This window comes from Lolium perenne, chromosome 2 (genome assembly GCF_019359855.2).
Source record: "Lolium perenne isolate Kyuss_39 chromosome 2, Kyuss_2.0, whole genome shotgun sequence".
Lineage (NCBI taxonomy): Eukaryota > Viridiplantae > Streptophyta > Magnoliopsida > Poales > Poaceae > Lolium > Lolium perenne.
Window position 1 is genome coordinate 321,314,483 of NC_067245.2, and position 13,230 is coordinate 321,327,712.

Here is a 13,230-nt window from a genome sequence, read left to right on the forward strand (position 1 = left end):
ATGCTCGTGCGCTGAACAGAGTAGGCAGTAGCCCCCTGCCCGATCGATCTGCTCTTCTGTGCTGGTGTGTAGCTTTTTTCTTGGGCTGTGCCTTGCTCTCCGGGTCGGATATGATCTTGATTATCCTTAGCGTGGCGTGACTCCCTCAACTAATTCCTACTGGTACATCAACGTACTAACCTGCGTGCGGAGATTGCTTGTATGTACGGAGACGAAGCGCTCCAATATCGTGTCGTTTGTATTTGGCCTCACACCGAATATTAAACCTACTCGGATTGAGCTCCAACCTCATAAAAAGAGATCGAGCCCTGGCATCGAGACACCAACATCATAGCACAGGATCGCCAGATCGATCATGGAGCTGGTACCCGAGGACCTACTCGCCGACATCCTCCGCCGTGTCTCCGCCCATGACCTGGCCGCGGCGCGGTGCGTCCACAGTTCCTGGCGCGCCGTCATCCACAACCACCGCCTGATGCAACTTGTCCAGCTCCCGCTAGCCGGCATCTTCATCAGCTTCAACGACCACGCATTCTCGGAGCTCTTGGCCCGCCCTGTGCCGCCGTCCGCCAAGGTCAGCGGCAAGGTCCACCAGTACATGCCGACCACCGATCCAATCCCGGTCGCAGACCACTGCAACGGCCTCCTACTCCTGAGCTGCGCCTACGTGGTCAACCCCGCCACGCGGCGGTGGGCCAGCCTGCCCTTCCCGCGGCCATCGTTTCCTATCAGCTGGACCGGCTTCCCCCGGTATGACTACATCGTGTTCGATCCTGCCGTGTCGCCGCACTACGAGGTCGTCATGATCCCTCACCTTCCTAATAAAGGGGCCAAGATGGTGGACGCCCGGATCGATGGGTGGGAGTGGCCGCCCTCCTCCATGATGTAGGCCTTGGCCGCCGGAGAGGGCGCACGGCTGCGCCGGCGGACGGCCGCGAGATCGAGGCAGGCGGCGGCGGCGATCTGAGAAGGCGGCGCGCGGGTAGTCCTTACGCTGCTGTACGTGTCGTCGTCGGGCGGCGGCGGTCTGTGGCGGCGGCGGCGCGGCACCGGCTCGGTACGGCGGTGGTGTTGGCGGCGCGGCGCGGTGGTGTTGGCGGCGCGGCGAGAGAGGAGAAGACGAGGAGCGGCGGCGAAGGTCGAGTGCGACGACGGCCGGCGACGGCCGGGCAGCCTGACGGCGTCTTCGGGCGCGGCGCGATCGGCAGACGGAGCGGGCGAGAGGAAGAAGAACTGATGCGCCGCCCTGCGGGCGCGGATATTTAAAGGAAGGGTTTTTAGTCGCGTTTGGCCGTTGGCCTGGCCAACCGCGACTAAAGCCAATTTTTCGCCCGTTTTTGCGGATCCCGCGGAATTGAGCTTTAGTCGTGGTTAGCCAGGCCAACCGCGACTAAAGACCTTTTTCGAAAGAAATTCAATTGTAAATGTTATAAATACAAAATAATATATCAACAAATTCAGAAAAATAAAACTAATTCATTTCTAAATGTGAAAAATACAAATAATATATCCAAAAATTCAGAAAAATAAAACTAATTCATTTATAAATGTGAAAAATACAAAATAATATATCAACAAATTTAGAAAAATAAAACTAATTCATTTCTAAATATGAAAAATACAAATAATATATCAAAAAATCCAGAAAAATAAAACTAATCCATTTAAAAATCTTAAAAATACAAATAATATATCAATAAATACAGAAAAATAAAACTAATTCATTTAAAAATCTTAAAAATACAAATAATATATCAATAAATACAGAAAAATAAAACTAATTCATTTAAAAATCTTAAAAATACAAATAATATATCAAAAAATTCAGAAAAATAAAACTAATTCAATTCAAAATCTTAAAATACAAATAATATATTCGATGTCGCCTCTGTCTTCTCGTTGGCCCCCTCTTCCCGCCTCTGTCTTTCCGCCGACCCCCTCTTCCCGCCTCGTCTACCCGCCATTTCTTCCCTGTCTTCCTGCCTCTTTTTCTTCCCGCCAATTTCTTCCCGCCAATTTCTTCCCGCCTCTTTCTTCCCGCCACTTTCTTCCCGCCTCCTGTCTTCCCGCTCCCATTTTTCCCGCCATTTGTCACTACATATATGTAGCCCGGCTTGGCCAGCATTATCACATCTCTACAATCTCTCATCACTCCCTCATGGCTTCCACCGCACCCACTCTAACCTACCAGCAGGTGGAGGAGCTTGCGCCTCGAACTACCCTTGCCCACCGGGCTACCGCGTCCCCGCCGGCTGGAGCCTAAGCGCCGGCGGCGTGCCGGTCCCTCCCGTCCCTCAGGGTACTGCGCGCCGGGCGGCCATCACGAACCCCTACTACCTCGACCTCACGCCGGAGCAGCGGATGAATCCCCGCTGCCATCCCGATAACCAGCATACTTGGGACGCCTTCTTCATCAATCGGCGTGAGAGGGCGCTCGCCAGGTATGAGGAGGACGGTCTGCCTCCTGGGAACTTCCACGAGGCTGGCCGTCGGCTATGGTGGTACGGCCGGACTCTGCAGAGCGTCATGGACTACATCACGGCCGGCGATATCCCCCGCCTGCGCTACCCTCAGTTCGAGCCATGAGCGCCGCCCGACGACAGCGACGACAGCAGCGACGACGACGGCGGCAACTTAGAAGGCGACGACTACCAGTACAACGGCGGCGGCTATGAAGAATACGAGTATGCATATTATACCCCTAGGCAGTTGTATGACTGAATCACTCCAAATTTCATGTATCATCAGTGCTATCTCGAGTCAATTGAATCATTCGAAAATGGACACCAAACACATCACGGGTAATATAATTCACATGATCCATTCAACAAAGTTTGGTACAATAAATTATTACACATCATTTCTTTCCTTGTGTCCCTGCTTGCTTACGATTGTGCCGTATCCATGGAGCATCCTCATCATTTAACTTAATGCTTGGGTCGGTGTTCACTTTGAAGGGCGGAATTTCAGCAAACATATTATAATCTTCTGACATGTCTGTCTTGTCCTCCACTCCCACGATGTTTCTTTTCCCTGAAAGAACAATGTGGCGCTTTGGATCATCGCATGATGTACTGATCGTTTTCTTATCTTTCCGTTTCCTCGGTTTGCTACTCATGTCCTTCACATAGAAAACCTGAGCGACATCTTTCGCTAGGACGAATGGTTCATCAAGGTAACCAAGATTGTTGAAATCCACCATTGTCATTCCGTATTGCTGGTCCACCTTTACCCCACCTCCTGTTAGCTTGAACCATTTGCACCGGAACAAAGGGACCCTAAAGGAGGGTCCATACTCAAGTTCCCATATCTCCTCTATGTAACCATAATATGTGACCTTTTGCCCACTCTCGGTTGCTGCATCAAAGCGGACACCACTGTTTTGGTTGGTGCTCTTTTTATCTTGGGCGATCGTGTAAAATGTATTCCCATTTATCTCGTACCATTGGAAATTCGTTATAGTCGAAGATGGTGTCTTGGCCAACATGTACAGCTGATCTACAACATGATCGTCATTCATTAAATGTTTTCTCAACCAACTGCCGAAAGTCTCCATGTGGGCCTTCCTAATCCAGGATTCAGGCTTCCCAGGGTTGTCCGAGCGTAAAATATTCTTGTGTTTCTCAAAGTACGGAGCCACCAAGCTGGAATTGGTCAGAACTGTGTGGTGTGCTTCAGTCAGAGAATGGCCGTCCATACATATCGTTGATTTCTTTCCGATCGTGCCTTTTCCACTTAGTCTCCCCTCGTGCCGCGATCGAGGAAGACCAATCGGCTTAAGGTCAGGAACAAAGTCAACACAAAACTCAATTACCTCCTCATTTCCATAGCCCTTGGCGATGCTTCCTTCTGGCCTAGCACGGTTACGAACATATTTCTTTAATATTCCCATGAACCTCTCGAAGGGGAACATATTGTGTAGAAATACAGGACCGAGAATTGAAATCTCATCGACTAGGTGAACCAGGAGGTGCGTCATAATATTGAAGAAGGATGACGGGAACACCAACTCGAAACTGACAAGACATTGGATCACATCGTTCTGTAACCATGGTAGAACTTCTGGATTGATTACCTTCTGAGAGATTGCATTGAGGAATGCACATAGCTTCACAATGGCTACTCGAACATTTTCCGGCAGGAGCCCCCTCAAAGCAATCGGAAGCAATTGCGTCATAATCACGTGGCGCCGTGAGACTTCGTGTTTTGGAACTTTTTCTCCGCCATGTTTATTATTCCCTTTATATTGGACGAGAATCCGTACGTGGACCTTCATACCGCTGCATTCAAAAAGATGACCTTCTCTTCTTTGGTCAGAGCGTAGCTGGCACGACCTTGAAACCGTTCCGGATGCCGGTCATCAGGGTCTTTCAAACGTTGCTGGTCCTGTCGTGCTTCCTTTGTATCATTTGTCTTCCCATACACGCCCAAGAAGCTTAGGAGGTTCACGCAAATATTCTTCGTAACGTGCATCACGTCGATTGCAGAGCGGACTTCTAGGACTTTCCAATATTCTAGCTCCCAGAATATAGATTTCTTCTTCCACATGGCTGCGTGCCCGTCAGCTCCCTTCGGAACTGATTGTCCGCCAGGACCCTTTCCAAAGATGACTTTCAAATCCTTGACCATATCAAATACCTCAGCACCAAGCAGTGTTCCGCAGGTGCTTCGGCCGGTGATCTGCCTTGCCGTTTTAATGCTTGCCTTTCTTTTCATCGGATGAATTTTCGGAAGAAATCGACGATGCCCAAGGTACACGTTCTTCTTACAATTTGGCAAATGTACACTTTCAGTCTCATGTAAGCAGTGTGTGCATGCATTGTATCCCTTATTTGACAGTCCCGAAAGGTTACTAAGAGCAGGCCAATCGTTGATGGTTACGAAAAGCAACGCTCGTAGGTCAAATTCCTCTTCTTTGTGCTCATCCCACACACGGACACCAGGTCTGCCCCACAGCTGTAAAAGTTCATCAACTAATGGCCTTAGGTACACATCGATGTCGTTGCCGGGTTGCTTCGGACCTTGGATGAGCACTGGCATCATAATGAACTTCCGCTTCACGCACAACCAAGGAGGAATGTTGTAGATGCATAGAGTCACGGGCCAGGTGCTATGGCTGGAGCTCTGCTCGCCAAAAGGATTCATGCCATCTGTACTTAGACCAAATCTTATGTTCCTTGCGTCAGCTGCAAAATCTTTGAACTCTCTGTCGATCTTTCTCCATTGCGTTCCATCTGCGGGGTGTCTCAACTCCCCATCCGACTTACGGTCCTCTTTGTGCCATCGCAACAACTTGGCATGCTTTTTGTTCCTGAACAGACGTTTCAACCGTGGTATTATAGGAGCATACCACATCACCTTGGCGGGAACCCTCTTCCTGGGTTTCTAGCCCTCAACATCGTCACCAGGGTCATCGCCTCTGATCTTATAACGCAATGCAGTGCATACCGGGCATTCATTCAAATTCTCGTATTCACCGCGGTAGAGGATGCAGTCGTTGATGCATGCATGTATCTTCAGAACCTCTAAACCTAGAGGGCAGACAACCTTCTTTGCTTCGTACGTACTGGCGGGCAACTCGTTATTCTTTGGAAACATATTCTTCAATATTTTCGGCAAGTTTTCAAATGCCGAGTCAGCTACACCTGCCTGTGCCTTCCATTTCAGCAAATCCAGTGTGCAGCCCAGCTTTTTCAGACCATCATCGCATCCGGGGTACAGCGCCTTTCTGTGATCCTCTAACATGCGATCCAAATTCTCCCTCTCCTTTTCAGTTTCGCAGCGTCTCCGTGCATCAGCAATGGTCCGACCAAGATCATCAACGGGATCATCACGTGCCTCTTCTTCACCTTCCCCTTCACCTTCCCCTTCACCTTCAGCATCCTCCATGAAAGTATCACCGAAATGAGCAAGATAGCTTTCATCAATGAAATCATCCCCTTCTTCATCTTCTTCCATTATAACCCCTCTTTCTCCATGCTTGGTCCAACAATTATAACTTGGCATGAAACCGTGCCAAAGCAGGTGCATGTGAACATCTCTTGAGGAAGAGTAACCCTTCTGATTCTTACAGTTAACACATAGACAGATAACAAAACCCCCCTGCTTGTTCGCATTAGCCACTACGAGGAAATCTTTCAAACCCGTAGTGAACTCGCCGGAGAGTCGGTTACCGTACATCCATTGCCGATTCATCTGCATTATTATAATATAAAATATATAATTAACCATCATGCATTTGTTAAACTAACTAGCTACAAACAATATAAATTAAACAATGAACTACACACATGCATATTTTATCAATGACACATGAAAGGTTCAAGTTGCTAACCGCGATCGAGGAGGAAAAAATAAATAAGGAAGCTCAAGTGCGGCTCCAACACTTCATATATATCATGTTTGTTTCATGCTCTTGGGGCATTTTATCAAACACCTTGTGTGCATAAGAGGAACCAAAAGCAAACCTACACCCCCTTGTGAAGCTTGTGAAGAGAAGTGGCACCAAATGGCTAAGTGCTGTGAGCTGAGGCCCTTTTATAGGGATGGGCCTTTAGTCCCGGTTGGCCTGGCCAACCGCGACTAAAGGCCTTCGGGCCAGGCCTGAGGACCTTTAGTCGCGGTTGGCCTGGCCAACCGCGACTAAAGCCCCTCACGTGCACCAGCTGGCCACCGAGCGCCCTCGGCCCAGGCCTTTGGTCGCGGTTTGCCTCCCGAACCGCGACTAAAGGCCGCATTAGTCGCGGTTCCTATAGTTTCGCGACTAATGGGGCCGGACGGAAGCCTGTTTTTCTACCAGTGGAAGCGCCCAGGCCTCCAACTCCCGAAATCCCTAACTGAACCGGCAACACTGCGGGACGACGGGAGACGGCGACGCACGACGGCGGAGTCCCAGCGGCCGACGTCGACACAGCAGGTGCAACACTCGTCCCAGGGAGTATCGTCTCCGCCTAAGAGCATCTCACCCACCGGTAGCCTCCTAATAGGCGCCAGCAGGAACGCTGTCACCTTCGTTTGGGAGGCGCCAGCACTGCATCCTCTATTTGGGGACGCTGCTCCCACACCGGCGCCCCCAAATGGACGGCCCCGATAGATTTTTAAATTTAAAATAATATTTAAAAACTGAAATTCATAGGAAATTTATACGAAGTTCATACAAAGGTAGCTCGAATTTAAACTTAAACTTAATCCTATCTACTGGCCGTCGGTTGGTCCGCTCGACGGCCCTGCCTCGTCATCGTTCTTCGTCATTGCGGCCTGCGTCCGTGCCCGCTTCTCCTCCCTAGCTTCGTGCATCTGGCGGTGGAGCATGGCGACCGGCGTCACAGGGGCTTGCCGGCGGCGATGTCCCCGCGCTTCCATCCTTTCCCGAGAAGCATGGATCTCGGCGTGCCTCGCCACCTGGCGGGCGAACGCCTCGTAGTGGCGGTGAGCGTTGAGCTCTGCGAGCTTCTGTCGCTCCGCCTCCATGAGGCGGCGTCCCGCCTCCTCCGTGGCCGCTCGCTGGCACGAGATCTCGAGGTCGTGCTGGAGGTTCGCGTCATTGATGAACTCGTCCCTCTCCTCCTTCAACCGCTGGTGGTATCGTTCCACCTTCAGCGACGCGAGGATCGCCACTTGATCCGGGTGGGCGGGGGCCTGCGGCGGCTGCCCTGACTGCGCTACCTCCTCCGCTGCCTCCTCCGCCGCCTCTTCTTCCGCGGCTGTGACGTGGACCTCGTCCCACGCCGCGAACCATGGGTCTACGTCCTCGTCGGTGCTGTAGTCGGCGTTGGCCTGCGGCTCCGGCTCAGGCTCCGGCTGTGGCTGCGGTGGTGGCGGATGCATCGTGCGGCCGTTGAGGCCAAGCATCGAGTAGGTGGTCTTCAGACGGCGCGACATTTTGCTGTGGAGAGGGAGCGGCGGTGGTGGAGAGGATAGAGTGGAGCGGCGGTGGTGGAGAGGAGAGAATGGAGCGGCGGTGTGGACGGCGTACGTACTATATAGCGGCGGCAACTACCCACATTTACGCTGATTGGTTGCCGCGTGGCCAGTCGCTGCTCTCGTGGCCGCCGCGGTTTCCGTGCGGGAGGCCATTAAACGCCGACGACCAACCTTCCCGCATCGCGGTCGATGCGAACCGTCGCGTCCTCTCGCTAACAAGGCGCCCCCACCCGCGGAAACCGTCGTTTCGCGAGGCGCCGGCGCGCCCGATTCGCGCCCTTGGCGAAGGAGCCAGCCGGGGATGCCGGCGATTCTATTGGGCTCGAAAAATGGCCGGTGCCGTTTGGGACGCGCAGGTATGAGCCCAAAAACGAGGCCAGCCCCAAAAAGCTATCGGGGCCGCTATCGAGGCCGCCGATGGAGATGCTCTAACGGCCTCTCTGGTTCACCTACACGAAAAACCGCGGCTGTGACACTCGCCTTCGTCACCGATCAGGGCCTGTCGCCGATCGGGGCTCTATGCCCGGCTGCCGAATTCAATTGCTCATGCCTTCCGTGATTTCCGTCCCCTGGTCTGCTACTACTGTCTACTACTTATTATCAGACCAGTTCCAATCGTTGAGATATTTTAAATAAAAAATCTGAAATTCAGAAGACTTAATGTTACTTTTGTTTTCGTTTTTCAGCTTGCATCATTTGGCTGTGAAATATGAAGAGAAAGAGTGGTGGTCCTGTTGTTGATTCGAAGGCTTTCATGGATCTATTCTTGCAAGTCAAAGAATGAGGACATCATTACTAGTTTTCGAGCTACCAAGCATGCGAAAGTTGACCTCTAATTGTAAGATCTCAAATCATTTTGCTATTTTGTGTCCTCAAGATATTTTGGATGGTGCCCTTTGATATGTTGAACAATTTTTTTTTTTTGAGATCAAGAGGCTGCAACTTTATTAATCAATGTCACGAGCTAAAACATCCAATACATAATCTGGGAAAGACGAAACCCAGGTATTACACAGTTTATTTTTGCAGCCTTCCTTAGCTAACTTATGCGCCACTCCGTTACTAGAACGACGAACATGCATGATCAAGGAGTCCTCAAACTCACCAATCAGCACCTTTATCTCCTCAACCAAAGGGCCATGGACCGATCGATCCAACTCCTCCTTCCGAAGCTTGCTGACCACTCCAGCGCAATCTGTCTCCAGCACCAGCCTCCTCGTTCCCAGTTGTCGGGCAGCTTGGACCGCACGCTTACACGCTAGAAGCTCCACCCTCTCAGGATCCGTCTCGCGAGGGAAAAAATGGCAGGCGCCCAATAACGCTTCGCCATGGTGATCTCTGATGATCACCCCCACCCCGCCAGTTCCTTCACCAGGAGATAGAGCGCCATCGGCATTCGCTTTGTGCCAGCCTTCCTCCGGAGGGAGCCAGTGCTCCACTTCTGGATGAGACCGTTGCCCGCTGCTCGGTTTAAGCGATCGCCACTCTTCCAATAGGCCAATAATTCGCCGTGCAGTCCGGTCCGGGTCCTCAATCATAGGCTCATCGCGGGCGTCGTTACGAGCCAACCACATGTGATATAGAGCCATCATAGCCAGCGCTAGCTCCCTCTCCTTCAACCCCGCTATCCAGTCCAGAAGCCATGTTTGCAGCTCCCCATGCGAGCGACAGTCACGTGGTGGCGCAGCCAATCGCAGTCCAGAGCGCTCCTTCAGCAGCTCCCAGATCCGCACCGAATGTGGACAGGCCCAAAAGCGATGATGAATCGTCTCTGCCCTGTTGCAAGCAACACATACCACCCCTGCTTTGATATTCCTCCTGCGCAGTTCGTCGCCCACCGCAAGGCCATTCTTAACAAGTCTCCAACAGTGCACTTTGGCCTTACCAGGAACATTCGCCGCCCACAGCGAGAGCCAACCTCGATGCTCTGAGCAGTTCAGAGACGAGCTACCCCTCCCCGCCGCCATCTGTTTCATATGCTGTTTGAGGTGGTATGCTGAGCGTACACTAAAAACCCCCGATTTGGTGTAATTCCAAGCAACATAATCAACTGTTCCAGCTCTACCTACAGGGATTTTCAGTATGTCGGCCACATCCTCCTCAAAGAACACCTCACTAAGCTTCGTTATGTCCCATCCCATACCTCCAGGCAGAAGTAGTTCCTGCACTTTCTGTACCTCCTGGTTCGGTTTGTGTCCAAAAGGTCTTTGTAGTGATGAACGAGGTATCCAGTTTTGATTCCACACATCAATTGATGCACCATTCCCCACTCTCCAGACTAGTCCCTCCTTCAGCAGGTCCCTCCCATGCAAGATACTTCTCCAGGTAAACGAGGCCCGCTTTGGGCATTTGGCGCTCAAAAAATCAACATCCTTGAAATATCTGGCCCGGAGAACCCGAGCACACAAGGATTCCGGCGTAGTAACCATCCTCCATGCTTGCTTAGCAAGGAGGGCTTGGTTAAAATCACTATAGTCCCGGAATCCCATGCCACCACTGCGCTTAGCCGAGCACATTCGCTCCCAACTAATCCAGTGAACCTTCCTCTTTCCCTTGCCATCTCCCCACCAAAAGTTCGAGGAGATCGATGATAGCTCAGCACACTGACCTTTGGCAAGTTGAAAACATCCCATGGAATAAGTGGATACCGCTTGCAGAACTGATTTCACCAGAACCTCCTTTCCCGCCTTGGATAGCCCTTGTCCCTTCAACCCCGCCACCTTATTGCGTGATCGTTCCGTCAGATGCTTAAAAACCCCCTGCTTTTGTCGCCCTACCACCGTTGGTAAGCCGAGGTAGCGCTCGGATAGGGCTTCACACTGGATGCCAATGGAAGTCTTGAGGGTATTCCTTGTGCCTTCCCCACAGCCTTTGCCAAAGAATATGGACGATTTCTGAAGATTTACTCGTTGTCCGGAGCAGGCCTCATATTTCTGCAAAACCCCCTTCAGAGTTTCCAAGTTGCTCCTGCTAGCTTCCAAGAACACTATACTGTCATCCGCAAAAAGTAGATGCGTAACTTTCGGCCCACTCGCACCAAAACTCACTCCTGCAAGGTCCCTTTCTTGCTGCGCACGCCTAAGCAGAGCTGAGAAACCTTCGACACAGAATAAGAATAGATAGGGAGAGAGAGGATCCCCCTGACGCAGCCCTCTCGTCGGCGTGAACGAGTCCGACACACTTCCATTCAGCTTGATCGAAAATCTGACCGAGCAGACACACCGCATGACCATATCGACCCACTGATCCGAGAACCCCATGCGCCTCATCATATTAGCCAAAAACGTCCATTCGACGCGATCATAGGCTTTCATCATATCCAGCTTCACCGCACACAGGGGTTTCTTCCTTCTCCTTGTTCTAATTGCCTGGATACATTCGTATGCAATGAACACATTGTCTGTGATCAGCCTCCCAGGGACAAACGCACTCTGCTCCTCCGATATGAGAATGGGGAGAATCCGCTTCAACCTATTCGCCACCACCTTCGACGCAATTTTGTATAAGACATTACTTTTCAGGTATATCCCAACATTCACTTTAGTTTGGCAATTCTCCTCCTTCGATCCTTATCCCCGATGATTGGACGAAACTGACTCAGCAAATCAGGGTTATTGATCTTGGGGATCAAAACTAAGATGGTATCATTGAAGTCTTCTGGATAATCCCTTCCTGCCAGAAAGTCCCTCACAGCCCTGCACACATGCGCTTTCAAAAAAGACCAGTGTCTTTGATAGAAAAGGGCCGGTAGCCCATCCGGCCCTGGGGCTTTTGTTGGGCCCATCTGAAACAGTGCCTCTGTAATTTCATCATCCGAAAAATCCAACATCAAATCATGGTTCATCTCCTCTGTCACCAGCCGATCTATAAGGTTGAGCACCTGAGCGCCCCCTTGCGACCCCTCTGAGGAATACAAATTGTGATAGAAGGCCAGTGCCATTTCACACATCCCCTCATTAGTTTTACAAATAGAACCATCCTCTCGCCGCAGCCCCTTCACCGTATTCTTGCGCTTCCTATGAGAGGCTCTGTTCTGGAAATATTTAGTATTTTTATCTCCCGCCTTAAGCCATTCCTGTCTCGATCGCTGCCTGTACATGATCTCCTCCTTCTCATACACTTCATGGAGTTTACTTTCGAGCTCGCGGACCTCCAGTGAGGTACCATGCAAACCCGCTGCACAACGAGCCGAATCAAGCTTAGCTCTCAGCTTCTTGATTTCCGCCCTGACCGAACCAAACGACTCATAGCTCCATCACTTCATATCACCTGAGACCTCACGGAGCTGACTCCATAGGTCATTTATGCCATTGATGCCTCTATCCCTAGCCTCCCAAGAATTTTTAACCATTTCCTCATAGCCCTCATGTTTTAACCACATTTCCTCGAAAACAAAGCCTCTATGGTTTGGGCGCCGTGGGGGCTCATCACACACTCTAACCAACAGTGCCATATGGTCTGATTCCTCAGTCACTATGTGCTCAACAGAAGTAAGAGGAAACATGTCGAGGAACGCCGCTGTCGTCGTCCCCCGATCCAGCCTACATTGCACATTTTCCGCCCCTTCTCTCCTATTGGACCAGGTAAAATCATATCCCTTATACCCTAGATCGTTAAGGCCACAGAAGGATAAACAATCGCGAAAAGCAGCCATCTGTGATGGATTCCTCAGGTTACCTCCCTGCTGTTCCGAAAGAGAGGCAATTTCATTGAAGTCTCCCATGCATAGCCAAGGTAAATTGTCCTGTGACCTTAAATACCTCAAAGCTTCCCATGTCCTATGCCTCAGCTCCGTACGTGGCTCCCCATAGATACCACTGAACCTCCATTTTCTGCCATTATGCGAAATTTCTGCGTCTATGTAATATTGACACCAAGGCCTCACAGAAACTTCCACACCATCTCTCCACCAAAGTGCCAAACCCCCACTCCTGCCATTGCATTCAACAGCCACTCCATGGGTGAAGCCAAGGCTCCATTTAAGCTTGTCCATCTCTTTTGAGCGCTTCTTAGTCTCGCTTAAGAACACCACCGCTGGATTGTAAGACCTACATAGGTCCCTGAGTTCGCCAACTGCCGAGTCCAACCCCAATCCCCGACAGTTGAGACCAAGACAATTCATTGCTCCCGGCGGCCCTGCACCGCAGGGTCCGCCGCTGGATTTTCAATTCTATCAAACACCGACCCAGTCTGTTCCACTCCTTGCTCCTCCAAACGGTCAAAGACAGAGCCAGTGCGCTGCCTCTTCCCTTGAGATTCAGAGGTTCCCTCTCCTATAACCTGGACGTTGATGGGCATCCAGACTTG

The 13,230-nt window shown here is 51.0% G+C and overlaps 1 protein-coding gene across 1 annotated transcript; it reads left to right on the top strand.

Moving 5' to 3' along the window:
* Positions 1-355: 355 nt before the first annotated feature.
* On the top strand, positions 356-889 carry LOC127329519 (uncharacterized). Its single transcript, XM_051356026.1, has one exon. It carries the CDS (start codon positions 356-358, stop codon positions 887-889), a length of 534 nt encoding a protein of 177 aa, XP_051211986.1.
* Positions 890-13,230: the final 12,341 nt, after the last annotated feature.